Source organism: Rhipicephalus microplus, chromosome 1, assembly GCF_043290135.1.
Source record: "Rhipicephalus microplus isolate Deutch F79 chromosome 1, USDA_Rmic, whole genome shotgun sequence".
Lineage (NCBI taxonomy): Eukaryota > Metazoa > Arthropoda > Arachnida > Ixodida > Ixodidae > Rhipicephalus > Rhipicephalus microplus.
The window spans coordinates 209,704,377-209,717,260 of NC_134700.1; the positions used below are offsets into that span (position 1 = coordinate 209,704,377).

At 44.7% G+C, this 12,884-nt stretch overlaps 1 protein-coding gene and 1 long non-coding RNA gene across 2 annotated transcripts; one reads left to right on the forward strand and one right to left on the reverse strand.

Moving 5' to 3' along the window:
• The first annotated feature begins 127 nt into the window (after positions 1–127).
• Sec23 (transport protein Sec23) lies at positions 128–9,428 on the forward strand. Its single transcript, XM_075891152.1, has 3 exons — positions 128–2,057; positions 3,403–3,708; positions 8,255–9,428. Exons 1-3 carry the CDS (start codon positions 234–236, stop codon positions 8,477–8,479), a joined length of 2,355 nt encoding a protein of 784 aa, XP_075747267.1. The 5' UTR covers positions 128–233; the 3' UTR covers positions 8,480–9,428.
• A 2,635-nt stretch (positions 9,429–12,063) lies between these two features.
• LOC142804941 (uncharacterized) lies at positions 12,064–12,884 on the reverse strand. Its single transcript, XR_012894627.1, has 2 exons — positions 12,510–12,884; positions 12,064–12,257 (listed from the first exon to the last, which is right to left on the reverse strand). It is a non-coding gene; the product is annotated as an uncharacterized LOC142804941 (long non-coding RNA).

Here is a 12,884-nt window from a genome sequence, read left to right on the forward strand (position 1 = left end):
TTTTTAAAGCCTTAATTTTGTATTATTTGATATTAATAACGTATATTATTTTGGCCGACTGACTCACGTTTATTGGCGAAAGTTGTAGATGGTCTGGCCACGCTAGCGGTCGTGTTTTCGGTTCCCAGGGGGCAGCACCCGAATATTTGCGTGACACTTCTCTTCCTCGAGAAATCGCGATCCGTGTGCCTTCCAATTACGTGGCACACCGCGGTGTCGGAAAAATTGCCGACATGGCGACCTACCAGACCTATCAGGACTTTATACAGAAGAACGAAGACCGGGACGGAATAAGGTTCAGCTGGAACGTGTGGCCGTCGAGCCGGCTGGAGGCGACCCGGCTGGTGATTCCCCTTGGCTGCCTGTTCACGCCGCTCAAAGAGCGGCCGGACCTTCCGCCGATCCAATATGATCCCGTTCAGTGCACCCGGCAAACGTGCCGTGCCATCCTCAACCCTCTGTGTCAGGTGGACTACCGCGCAAAACTGTGGGTGTGCAACTTTTGTTTCCAGAGGAACCCGTTTCCTCCCCAGTACGCATCCATCTCGGAGCAGCACCAGCCGGCCGAGCTGATCCCGCAGTTTTCGACCATCGAGTACACCATCATGCGGGCTGCCTGCGTGCCGCCAATATTCCTGTTCGTTGTAGACACCTGCATCGATGATGACGAGCTGACGGCGCTCAAGGAGTCGCTGCAAATGTCCCTGTCACTTCTTCCGGCCAACGCACTCATCGGGCTAATTACTTTCGGCAAGATGGTTCAAGTGCACGAACTCGGAAGCGGCGGGTGCGCGAAGAGCTACGTGTTCCGCGGAACCAAGGACCTGACGGCCAAGCAGATCCAGGACATGCTGGGCGTAGGCAAGTTCAACCAGCAAGCGCAGGGCGTTGCGCCGCAGCAGCCTCGCATGCCTCAGCACCCTCAACAGCCGCAGCACCCACAGCCCATACCGCCTGCGAGCCGCTTCCTGCAGCCGGTGCACAAGTGCGACATGAACATGTCCGACCTCTTGGACAGCCTGCAGCGCGATCCTTGGCCCGTGTCGCAGGGCAAGCGTCCGCTTCGGTCTACGGGTGTGGCACTCTCCATAGCCGTCGGGCTGCTAGAGTGCAGTTACCCGAACACGGGCGCGCGTATCATGCTCTTCACTGGCGGTCCGTGCACCCAAGGGCCCGGGATGATCGTCGGCGACGAGCTCAAGATTACCATCCGCTCGCACCACGACATCTCGAAAGACAACTGCAAGCACATGCGCCGTGCCATCAAGCATTACGAAGCCCTGGCTCAAAGGGCGTCTATAAACGGACACGCTGTCGACATCTACTCCTGTGCACTTGACCAGACTGGCCTGCACGAAATGAAGTTCTGCCCCAACATGACGGGGGGCCACATTGTTATGGGGGACTCTTTCAACTCGTCTCTCTTCAAGCAGACCTTCCAGCGGGTGTTCTCGAAAGACTCGCGTGGAGAATTTCGCATGGGCTTTAATGCACTGCTCGAGGTTAAGGCGTCGAGGGAGTTGAAGATAAGTGGAGCCATTGGGCCATGTATCTCGACGAACGTCAAGAGCTCCAGCGTCTCGGACACAGAAACTGGTCTCGGTGGCACATGTCAGTGGAAGATGTGCACACTCTGCCCCAGCACAACTCTGGGCGTATTCCTCGAGGTAGCGAACCAGCACAATGCACCGATTCCTCAGGGTGGCAGGGGATGCCTCCAGTTCATCACGCAGTATCAACATCCAAGCGGTCAGAAGAGGGTCAGAGTAACGACCGTAGCGAGAAACTGGGCAGATGCGTCGGCCAACCTGCACCACATTTCTGCTGGCTTTGATCAAGAGGCTGCGGCAGTTCTTATGGGACGTCTAGCATGCTTCAGAGCACAAGGAGAGGACGATGGAGCTGATGTATTGCGCTTTATTGACCGGACTCTCATCAAGCTGTGCCAAAAGTTTGGCGAGTATGCAAAGGATGACCCAAGTTCTTTCCGTTATGCAGAAAACTTCTCCCTGTACCCGCAGTTTATGTTTCACCTTCGTAGATCGCAGTTCATACAGGTAAGAAACCATGTCAATGTATTTTTACTACATGTAACGGTAGTAACAAGTTGCCTCTATGCTCGGCATTCATGAAAATTGTGGGATTTTAAAGGGCACCCTACTGGATTTAGCGATGAAAATTCGCAGCGGAGGTACTGTAATGAAAGTCATAAAAGATTTTTATTTCTTTTTTCAAATTACTTGCATTGCTGCCAAACTTGTACCCAACAAATAGTTTTTGTAATGCTTGCTCAAATTAACTTCATTTTTTATGTAATCAGATGCTTCATTAGATGGACAAACTGTAATAAGAGCTGCAGCGTTTGAGCACTTTGAATTATATAGAAACTGTAGTGAATTCCACATAGGGCCATACTTATAAAAATATAATACTGTTTGGTTTCACATCTTGATTGCAGGTCACACTGCTTGTGTTGTCATTGCTGTATTCAGCGTTTCATAATTTAATCACACTCTTTGGAAACTGTAATCAATTACATTGCTCAATGTTATCCCTGGAAGTCTACTTCACATTTTTTTGCTGTATATTTGAAATCCTGAGCACCTCCTAATGGTACGGTTGCATCTTTATTTTTGAGACTGCTCCTCAATATCAGTAAATGCAAGGACATTTTGAAAAAATTTTTCACTGTAATGCAGTAAAGTTTGAAAGTGGTGCTGCCCAGTAATTTAAAGCGTAAAATAGGAAGTACATATGAATAAAATGGGCACACAATGATGCTATTTTGCAACTTGTAATTATTTGCACAGTTAGGTAACTGGGCATCAATTTTTAACACTAATGGTAGGGTTGCATGGGGGCGGGGCTACCTTGATAATGCCAGTGTCAGAACGGTAGTGTGTTCATCTTGGTGGTCTCCATGTAGGCACTCAACCGAATTCCATCTGTGCACACTGCAATGTCATGCACACTGTCACGCACACAGCCTCTCATTGCTCGCCGTTTTAGCAGTACTGATAAAGCTCCACACCAAGAAACATCTGCGCTGCCATGGACCACAGAGATGGCAGTGGACACCACTGGCGCCCCAAGCAGATGACGTCACTTTCAATCCCCATATTAAAACATAATTTCGAAACATTATAATTGGAAATGTTACATTTAATGGAAAATACTCTCAGAACGCCTTCTTTATCGAGGTTGAAGTGTGGTGTAGTGCCTCATGCAATGAAGCTACATTGCTGTACTCCTACATTGCTTTTGTGAATGTTGTATCTGGGCTCTCGGGATGACACGGAGAGGTATTTTTCAAAAGAAAGTCTTTCTTCACCTTGAAGACTGCTTGCATATATTAATGCCAGTCATTTGTACTAAGCATTTATTTTGATGTGTTCATTGCAGGTATTCAACAACAGCCCTGACGAAACTTCATACTACCGACATATGCTAAACCGTGAGGACATGACCCAGTCACTGATCATGATCCAGCCCATTTTGTACGCGTACTCCTTCAATGGACCACCTGAGCCTGTGCTGCTTGACACGAGCAGCATCCAGCCCGACAGGATCCTGCTCATGGACACCTTCTTCCACATTGTCATCTTCCATGGTGAAACCATTGCCCAGTGGCGCAAGGCTGGCTACCAGAACTCTCCTGAACATGAAAACTTCCGGCAGCTGCTTCAGGCACCCGAAGATGATGCACAGGTCTGGCTACTGCACCATATCACTCTGTTGCTGTCTTGTATTATTCGCTACTACTGCAAATTTCAAAACTGCATTTCATGCATTGCATTTAATGCATCACTAATTGCACATTAACATTGAGCATGACACTGTCATGTTATAAATACAATGTAATTATAATCCTTCTCCGTTAGAGGCCTTTAGGCTGCTATTAAACGAGTTCATTGAAGACATTGCAGATTAGGGCATATTTACAATCAAATTGATGCAAAGAGCCATCTTTGTGACGAGTCACTTCACACTGCTTGCACTAGTAACAAGTGTACAGTACATGACATAGTAGAATGGCCAAACCGTGAATAATTTGTGAATGAACATCAGGTTTATCGCATGAGTTGCAATGCTCATAAATTGTTTTGTGTAAAGTACAAGTGCAATAAAAAGGGTCTCAGGTAGAATAACTTCACTGTGAAATTCACAGACATGCTTTTGTCCGTACATAGTAGCTTGTCGATACATTGTTTGTACATAGCAGTATTGCAGATGGGCTGCAGAGCTTCCTCGCATACTGTGCATCTTGGGAAATCTATGAGTAAGCTGAAGTTTGCTGAGTGCTAGTTTAGGTATTTTGTGGCCAATTGTATTGTGAATCATATAACAACTGAGCCAACAGTTGCGACGGGGATAAATTTTTAGCAGAAGTAGCAGGACGTTGCAAATTTGTTAAAAGCACGCTTGGACCTCAGACAGTCAACAGGGAAGTGGTGACGTAAATGACAAGCACTTGAAGTGCTTTTCATGCCCTTACATATGCTGATCTGTCACTGTATTTAGCATCATACTAGGTATGGCAAGGTCAAAAGCTATGGTGACCAAGTGTTGGAGAGAGTAGCCAATCCGTATCACTAAGCAGTTTGGCTATCAACCTACGAGGTAGCTGCTCTCAAGTTTGTTAAAGTGGTTGCCCCTCGCTTTCAACACTGCTGCTTGTCACTATGTATCCCAAGAACCTGTGAGCTTTCCTAAAAAAGAGTTGCAGCAATGCTACACAGCCCTTCAGCACTGCAGTGCAATAATTATTTTTTTTTGTACTATACATCAGTCTATGCCAGCACACATTCTAGCATTCACTGAGTATTTCAAGTGCAACAAAAATAATTTAGACAGTGGACTGCAAAGGTCAATACAGTCACTTTAAGAAAGGACAAACAAGAAAGTTAAATTGAAAAGTTATGTGGCCTGGGAATTGAATCAGGGTTTTTCACACTGTATCTTCAGGCAAAAACTTGGGTGATGCTTATGCTTCACATTTTAAGAGCCCCTAAACCACCTCCAATATTTTTCAAACATATCAAGTAAACACACATGTCGTGCATAGAATGTTGATGCCATCAGCGATTCCGATAAGCCGCCGACATGCCACAAATTTCAAGTCCCCCATCCTCTACCGGGCCTTTCGGGCTTTCACATGACATCAAAATGTTGAATCTCTGACGTGCACCATTAATGCTGTGATTGGTTGAGCAAGAGCCTACAGCTTCCAGCTAGTCTGCTAGCAGCTGTTTGTGCTGCTTGTTGTTCGTGTTGCCCGCATGTGTGTGCTCGCTTGCGAATCATCTACTTCAACCCACAGTACAAGGTCCACACCGGCACGATTCGTATCAGCACAGGCCGGCATGGCAGCAGCGATTCGCCAACAAGCACGGAGTTGACAGAGGGATGGAGTCGGGGCAACTGAAAGCAGACGGTGTTTCAAGCAGTGTGTCGGTGATAACGTATGCAGCGCGGGATTGGGAGGGGGACTCAGCGAGAGAGCAAAACGTCTTTGGGAGAGGATACCACCGGAGGGTAGTGAAAGCAAGAGTGAATGGAGTGATCACTACGTTTCCATAATCAAGCACATTGAACTTCAGTATTACGGCCCTGTTCGAAAAGTTCTCACGCCTCTGTGGTTTACTTGTGGACAACTTCCCTACCACAACTGAATTTTCACCTCTGGATGGTTTAGGAGCCTTTTAAGAGTGGAGCTCTAAGAATGGAGTAATGTACCACGAGCTCGGAAGATAACAGCACTTGCAGATAGATAGCAGTGCACCTGAAGTAGTAAAAGAGTATGTCTACTTAGGACAGGTAGTAACCCTGTGCAGAACCTTGAGATTGAAATAACTGAAAAAGTATGAATGAGATGAAGCACATTCGGCAATCATTTTCAAATGATGACTGGCAGATTGCCACTATACTTCAAGAGGAAGGTATATAACAACTGCATCTGGCCAGTACGGAGCAGAAACCTGGACGCTTACAAAAAGGGTTCACCTTAAATTTGCGACAATGCAGCGAGCTATGGAAAGGAAAATGATAGGTGTAACCTTAAGAGACTAGAAGAGAGCATAGTCGGCCAGGGAACAGACCGGGGTTAAAGGAACATTAAAGTCAAATAACAATTTACGTCAGATTGAGAGCTCAATGTATGACAACATTTAAAATACCAATATTATGTACAGCAGTGCCTTGCTTACCCAAAAATTAAGGGAAATGTACAATAATACATGCACCGCAGTAGGACATTCTCAAAATGGTCCCGATGACATCAGACGAACAGTCTACACATAATCACTAGTAATTGATCTAGCTGCACTATATAAAGAACCTTCCATCTGTCAAGAAACGCAATGAAATGCTGCTTCTTTGTTTCTGTTTGATTCATGGGAGAAAAAGAAACGCCAGCCATTACTGTTGAGAATGGCGCAAGTGGTTTAAAAATTCAATTTTCACGTCGTTAACCTGGACAGGTCCTGCCATCTAGCAAGGCCCAGTTGAACTAAAACATGTCTGCTATCTTGGAGCCAATGGTAGGAAATTGATTTATGGCCCTTGTTGCTGCTGTAGCTGCCGCTGCTTTCGTTCTGCTGCTACTAGTGTCGGCGGCCGCGAAGTAAAGCCGGGCAACATTGTGCACAGCAACAGTGACGTGAAACGGTCCGCTTCTTGAGGTGGGTAAATTGAAGTGCGCTAACCCGATGTGGACCACTAAAACCTCATTTTATTTCAAACTAAGCCCTTCATTGACACAAAAGTAACACTACGCAGTTTCTGGATCACTATTTCAACAATCAACGTTGTCCAAATAGTTGCCTATAGTGTCCCTTTCAGGATATCATAGTTGAAAATCGGGAAGAGAAAGTGGACTTGGGCCGGGCACGTAACACGTAGGCAGGATAACCGCTGGTTGGTAAGGGTAACTGACTGGATTCCCAGAGAAGGCAAGTGGGTGAAGGGGAGACAGAAAGTTAGGTGGGCAGATGAGATTAGGAAGTTTGGGGATATAAATTGGCAGCAGTAAGCACAGGACCGAGTTGACAGGCGGAACATGAGAGAGGCCTTTATCCTGCAGTGGGCGTAGTCAGGCTGATGGTGATTATGAAGAATCGAGCGAAAAGCGTTGTTGGGCTTCATTTGCATCGCCTTCTCATTTGCCTGCCACTTCTCGCTTCTCAGTGATGCCTCAACTGTGCCGTGAAAGAAACGTCTGAGCGGTCGTAAATTCTCCTAGACTGCCTACAGCATGTACAGTTACAGTGCTCACTAAGCCATAATTAAGCACATTGCTAAGTAGCGAGGAGGCGCCCCGCCGCGGTGGTCTAGTGGCTAAGGTACTCGGCTGCTGACTCGCAGGTCGCGGGTTCAAATCCCGGCTGCAGCGGCTGCATTTCCGATGGAGGCGGAAATGTCGTAGGCCCGTGTGCTCAGATTTGGGTGCACGTTAAAGAACCCCAGGTGGTCAAAATTTCCGAAGCCCTCCACTACGGCGTCTCTCATAATCATATAGTGGTTTTGGGACGTTAAACCACACATGTCAATCAAAGTAGCGAGGTACCCACTACGTGTCCAAGGCATTAGATACACCTACACAGCTGCACACTTTGTTTACACTGTGGTTAATGACAATTATGATAAACTATGGCTCAGCCATGTGTAATAAGTGGGCAACTTTAAAGCACCCACTCGTTGCGAAATTCACATGGTGTTGCACATGGTGGGATTTTATGCTATCTTCTGTAATAATACATCTGCGAATGTGACACCTCTGTGAAAATGTCGTCTGTATAGGGTCTTTTTTCAAAGCCATTTCGAGCACTTGTGTAGCTCTGTTCTAGAGCACTTTACTAACACGCAGATTGTCTCCGTTTGATTCTAGCTTGAACCCTGATTTTTCTTCTTTGCATCCATTGGACTTTCGCTCACGAATAGCACTGCCGATGCCACGTATTTTGCAACACGAGCTCCTTAATGCTGCTGCATTAGTGCATTAACTACAATGTGACTGTTACCACTATCAAAGCATATTTTCCAGTTGCAAATGCGGTACTATAGCTTCTTCGAAGCCATCATGGTCTGAAAGTTTTTTACCAGTAATGTGTTCGTCTTTTAAGTGATCCTGTATACTTAACATATCAATGGTGGCAGTATGCATATGACATACCTGTGAATTGTTAGCATTAAAAAAAAATTGAACATTTGTGAAAGAATCTGTTCGTATGTTTTTGTTCATTGCCTGGCTTTGCAGGAGATCCTGCAGACACGGTTCCCGATGCCCAGATACATTGTGTGCGACCAAGGTGGCTCGCAAGCCCGGTTCCTGCTTTCCAAGGTCAATCCGTCAGTGACACATAACAACGCCTACAACTGGGGTCAACAGGAAGCCGGTGGCTCTCCTGTGCTCACAGACGATGTCAGCTTGCAGGTGTTTATGGAGCACCTCAAGAAGTTGGCGGTTTCCAGCTCTGCCTGAGTGTCGTATCAGAAAGCTCCTGTCTTCATCAGATGCCTTTCAGCATTGTTCACATATTTTGAGAATATATCAAAGACTGTTTACCACTTTATCTTTGTTCTCCTGCGAAACCCAATCCAGCCTCAATAGTTCTCATACTGTTTTCTTTCTTTGTTTCCAGTGAAGTCACTGGCCAGTTAAATTTGATGCCAGTTCAGATCTGTAGAGCTGACTTAGGTTGCAGTAACACTCCTTAATGTGGTGACAGTCAAGCAAGTGTCCTCCAGTGAACTGCAAAGAAAACTATTGAGGGCACAAAGCCGGTGCAACAAACATACCATTTTGGCAGCGACAAAGTGAGACGTTCTTTAGGTGTCCGTGAAGTGAGCCCGTGAAACTGCTGGGATTGAATGGCTGAGGGTAAAGATGCATTGCTTGCTTTGACGTGCAATTCAGTGTTTTGCCACTATCACCTGGTGATTTGCTTCATTCTTCTAGAAGCTATATGTGGCCTTGGTTAAAGTAGAGTGCACAGTGTATATGGTTAATGATGGTCTGGCACATTGTGGGGCATTAAGAGTCCCAGATTGTGAAATGGCCACTTGTTAAAACAACTTGTTTACGGGCATATATATTCTCCACAATTGTCCCTCTTTTACAGTTTCTCTTTCATAACTCAATAATTGTGGCACACATGAAGAAACATGCTTTCATCATGTAGCTCACAAATGAACTTTGCGAAGAGATATTGGCAACTGCTTACATAAGAGTGAACCCAAAAAGAAAAGTTGTCGTCTTCATTGCTTTCTTTTTTTCCCTGCATTTTCTTTTATGCCCTTCCTCATGCTCTCCAATGTTAAAGTGCTGTTACGATTTTGGTTGGTTTAATTTACTTCTTTTCTTGTGCATTCCTGGAATTGTATAATTTGTAAAAAAAAAGAGTGGGAATAAATTTAACTTTCGCTGAAAACCCCGCATCTGTTCATTAGAATGGCTTATTGTCTTAGTTGCTTAAGTATTGGCATGGTAGAGTGCCAACAAACTGGAAGGACACTACAAAAAAGTGCAATCGGAACAAAGTGACAAGAAGGAATAGAACTCATGTCTTCTGAGCCAACAGCCAAGCATCATAACCACTGAGCCACTGCGGCAGCTTAAGAAGGGTGCTCTAGGTTCTCTTTGTTTTCTTCCGATTCGCTGGCATTCTACAACGCAATTCATGTCTGTGCCAGTAGTGTCAGTTCTTTGTAGTCCCTCAGGTATTATTAACATTTGAGAAGCATTATAGGCACTGTGGTCTGTTGATTTCACAAAGTGGCTATCAATACACATTCAGAAGAGACTGCATTATTTGGGACTTACCTCACTCCTATTAATTGCCTATTTTTTTTGTTTCTCCTATGGTGCCTGTCTTTCCTGCTCAAAAACAGCATGCACATCGTCAATGAGACATTGCATTCTTGGTGTAGGAGAGAGGGGGAGCAATGAAGTGAGTGCAAGGTTTTCGAAGTAGCTTGTACAAGGCAGATTACTATTGTTCAAAGGGCCTCTCACGAATTTGTAGCGTTGCAAAAAAACAAGCGCAGCATGTAGACTGTCCAGTGGTGCTCTTACCTGCAAAATAAAGCATGCTCGTGCTGTGAAAAAAATAATTGGAATTTAACATCGATGTGCTGGAAGAGAGACTCGACAGTGCCTTTAAACTTGAATAAAAGAACTGGGAATCAGCCATAGATGAAAGGAGTTGACACGATTTTGAGAAATTGTGAAAGGGACATTTTTCGATTCGTTGGTATGAAATGTTAACGCACTCCACACTGTGTCTGACAGCAAGTATGAAATATTTTACTTTCATTTTGAATTTCATCTCTGAGCATCAGCAAGCCAGCCCCAACGCAATGTAGATTATACCGACGAGTCGACACAGGTCCACGGAGATTGCGAACTCGGCGTCGTGCATGAAGCCTAAATAGCAAAAATCACCAACAGTCACTGTACAATAATTTCCTCATTGAGGTGCCCCATGAGCAGCGACGAATCTGCTGCTAGTACGTCGCGATTTAAGGTCTCCCGGTGACGTCATACTGCAATGACACATCATGGAGAAGCCAGACTCGATATCTAAGATCGAAGGTATTTTTGTGGGCTAGCATTATTATTGATATATTTAATGCATTTGCAGCCATCATAATATTCTTTTTAGACGTTCTTGACACAGGAGTTTTTATTTAGTCTGGCATTTTAAAAAATTATGTCTGTACTCTACTGACATGAAAAGTACAGGTCATACAGCCAGCACTATTCTATTAGTTTTCCATAGAACATCGACCTACTTGGGAAAATGGTTTATCAACATGTGTCAAATGCTCACATTGTCCTTTTTCAGCAAGGAAAATTATTTCATTTGTTCTAACTTCTCTTTCACTATTAACCCTTGTGTATTTCTATTCATGTAGCCTCTGCCAACATAAGCAAAACCACAAGGTACATGATAGTTACTTATTATATTGTTACAAACTCAAACTGTCACTAAAGGGAAGCAGTGTGGAATGAGTGCTCTGAATCTGCAAGGATACAACAGAAAGCCCAGGTTCGTATTTCTCTATCAGTTTAGCATTATGTATTTAATTGACTGATTTATGCTGCATATAAATTTGGTTGTTTCAAATTTGTCTGCCAGTAGCCTGGTCGACGATTTGGCTAGTTAGGGTATGGTCCCATATTACATTGAAGGAGCTCACGCAGATAAAAGAAAGTTTGAAGCACATAATCAATGCTTACCACTAAGAGGCTTATTAGAAGAGTGCAAAAGAAAAGCAAACTCAAACCTCGCCAGTTGCCACGACATAATCTTGACAGCTAGCGAATATAGGAAATAATATTGGCTAAGCAATGTTAACATTTTCCTGCAGTGCGAAAAAATAGTACATAATAGTGACAGCATGTAATCAGAAAAAGCACTCAAAGATGCTACAACCTTGCATATAGCTAGCCCACCTCCAAAGAACTAATCTTGCTTTGCGACATGGCCACTGCAGGAGAGCTGACGCAGGCATCACCAGCATTCTTAATGGAGAGCGCTTCGGTTATGTCGTGTGCCATGCTGTTTTTCTGCCTGTCCTGTGAAATATTGACACAATTGCAAACCTTGCTATGTGCAGCCAAGTGTGAGCCATTATCAGCAGTTAAATTGCTTTTGTGCTCCCTTAGTGTGTGGTTTAAGAATTGTGCTATCTGCCCAATGTAAATGAGCCCACAAGTCAGAGGAATTTGATATATCATGCCGGTAAAGCACTGAATGAATTGATTTTGATGTCCTGTGCAAAAATTGGGTCTTGTGAACAGCCCCTCAAATGCTACAAAGATTACCTGGCACATTGAAAACCATCTGAGCGCCGCAGCAGGAACTGACAATTGTTTAGACCATGGGAAAGCTTGTGAGCACACCACCCAATAGCTCGGCAGAGCACAAGCTGATGGCAGCTATATCAACCAACCCTTACCCAAACCCTGGCAAATCACTGTTTCTGCCCTGAGATCTTTCACAACAGTACCTCCAAAAGTTTAGGTGCAGAGACTGCCACACTAAAACACATGCCCTGGGAGAGAAAGAAAGAAATAAACCTTTATTTGAAAACAGTGTACTGAGCGATGCCAAGTATCACCCTAAAGTAGGAGGGCTCTCTAGTCCAAGAACTGTCTGGCTTCGACTGCCCTCTGTGTCCTGGCGACGAGTTGTCGCTGGCTTTCCAGGCCCTCGAGGACAAGCTTGGCCTCCCACGTTTCGATTAGATGGTCCCTGTGAATGCGAAGAAAACAATGAAGGCACTAATTCTGACGTTTCCTCGGCAAAGTGTTGTGATGCATGCCCTGTGTTGTTCATAGCTCGCCAACCAAATGTGGGCCATTCGGCAATGTGTTCAAAGTTCACTAAGACACTAGAAAAACACTATTTAGAATAATGTTCTGATTTATTGATGACCAGTCATGTTTAGTGTGATGGATGTCTTAATTTTAGTATGTAAGTAAAAGCCTTTCATATTTTTCTGACCTGTCTTGTAAGAGTTTACATTTTTGCTCTCTGTGTGGGTATCTCATGTACTGTTCTGCTTCTTTCCAGATTCTTTTTTAGATAATATATAACTTTCTGGTCTCTTTTTAGACCTAGACTAGACTATGGCGATGGGTCCACACAGTGTATGCAAGCTTTCTGACTTTCTGAAACAATCGTGAGCAACAAAATTCTATTCCAATTCAAGTGTCTAACTCGCAGTTGTGTGTGCTGACGTGTCGAGCATTGCACTCGCTAGGTGGCGACGGCACGCATCGTGTGTGGTCACGGAGGAAGGAAAAGGTAAGGAGAGGCCCTGACGTCACTTGTTGTGAAGCCGCAATGAAGCCGGAAGTCGGCCATATTGACTAGGCA

Bases quoted from the DNA above. Each gene is read 5' to 3' on its own strand.
- Sec23 (XM_075891152.1), top strand. From the start codon at position 234: ATGGCGACCTACCAGACCTATCAGGACTTTATACAGAAGAACGAAGAC. The intron at 2,058-3,402 runs GTAAGAAACCAT...TGTTCATTGCAG, and splicing joins GTAGATCGCAGTTCATACAG to GTATTCAACAACAGCCCTGA. The intron at 3,709-8,254 runs GTCTGGCTACTG...CTGGCTTTGCAG, and splicing joins CACCCGAAGATGATGCACAG to GAGATCCTGCAGACACGGTT.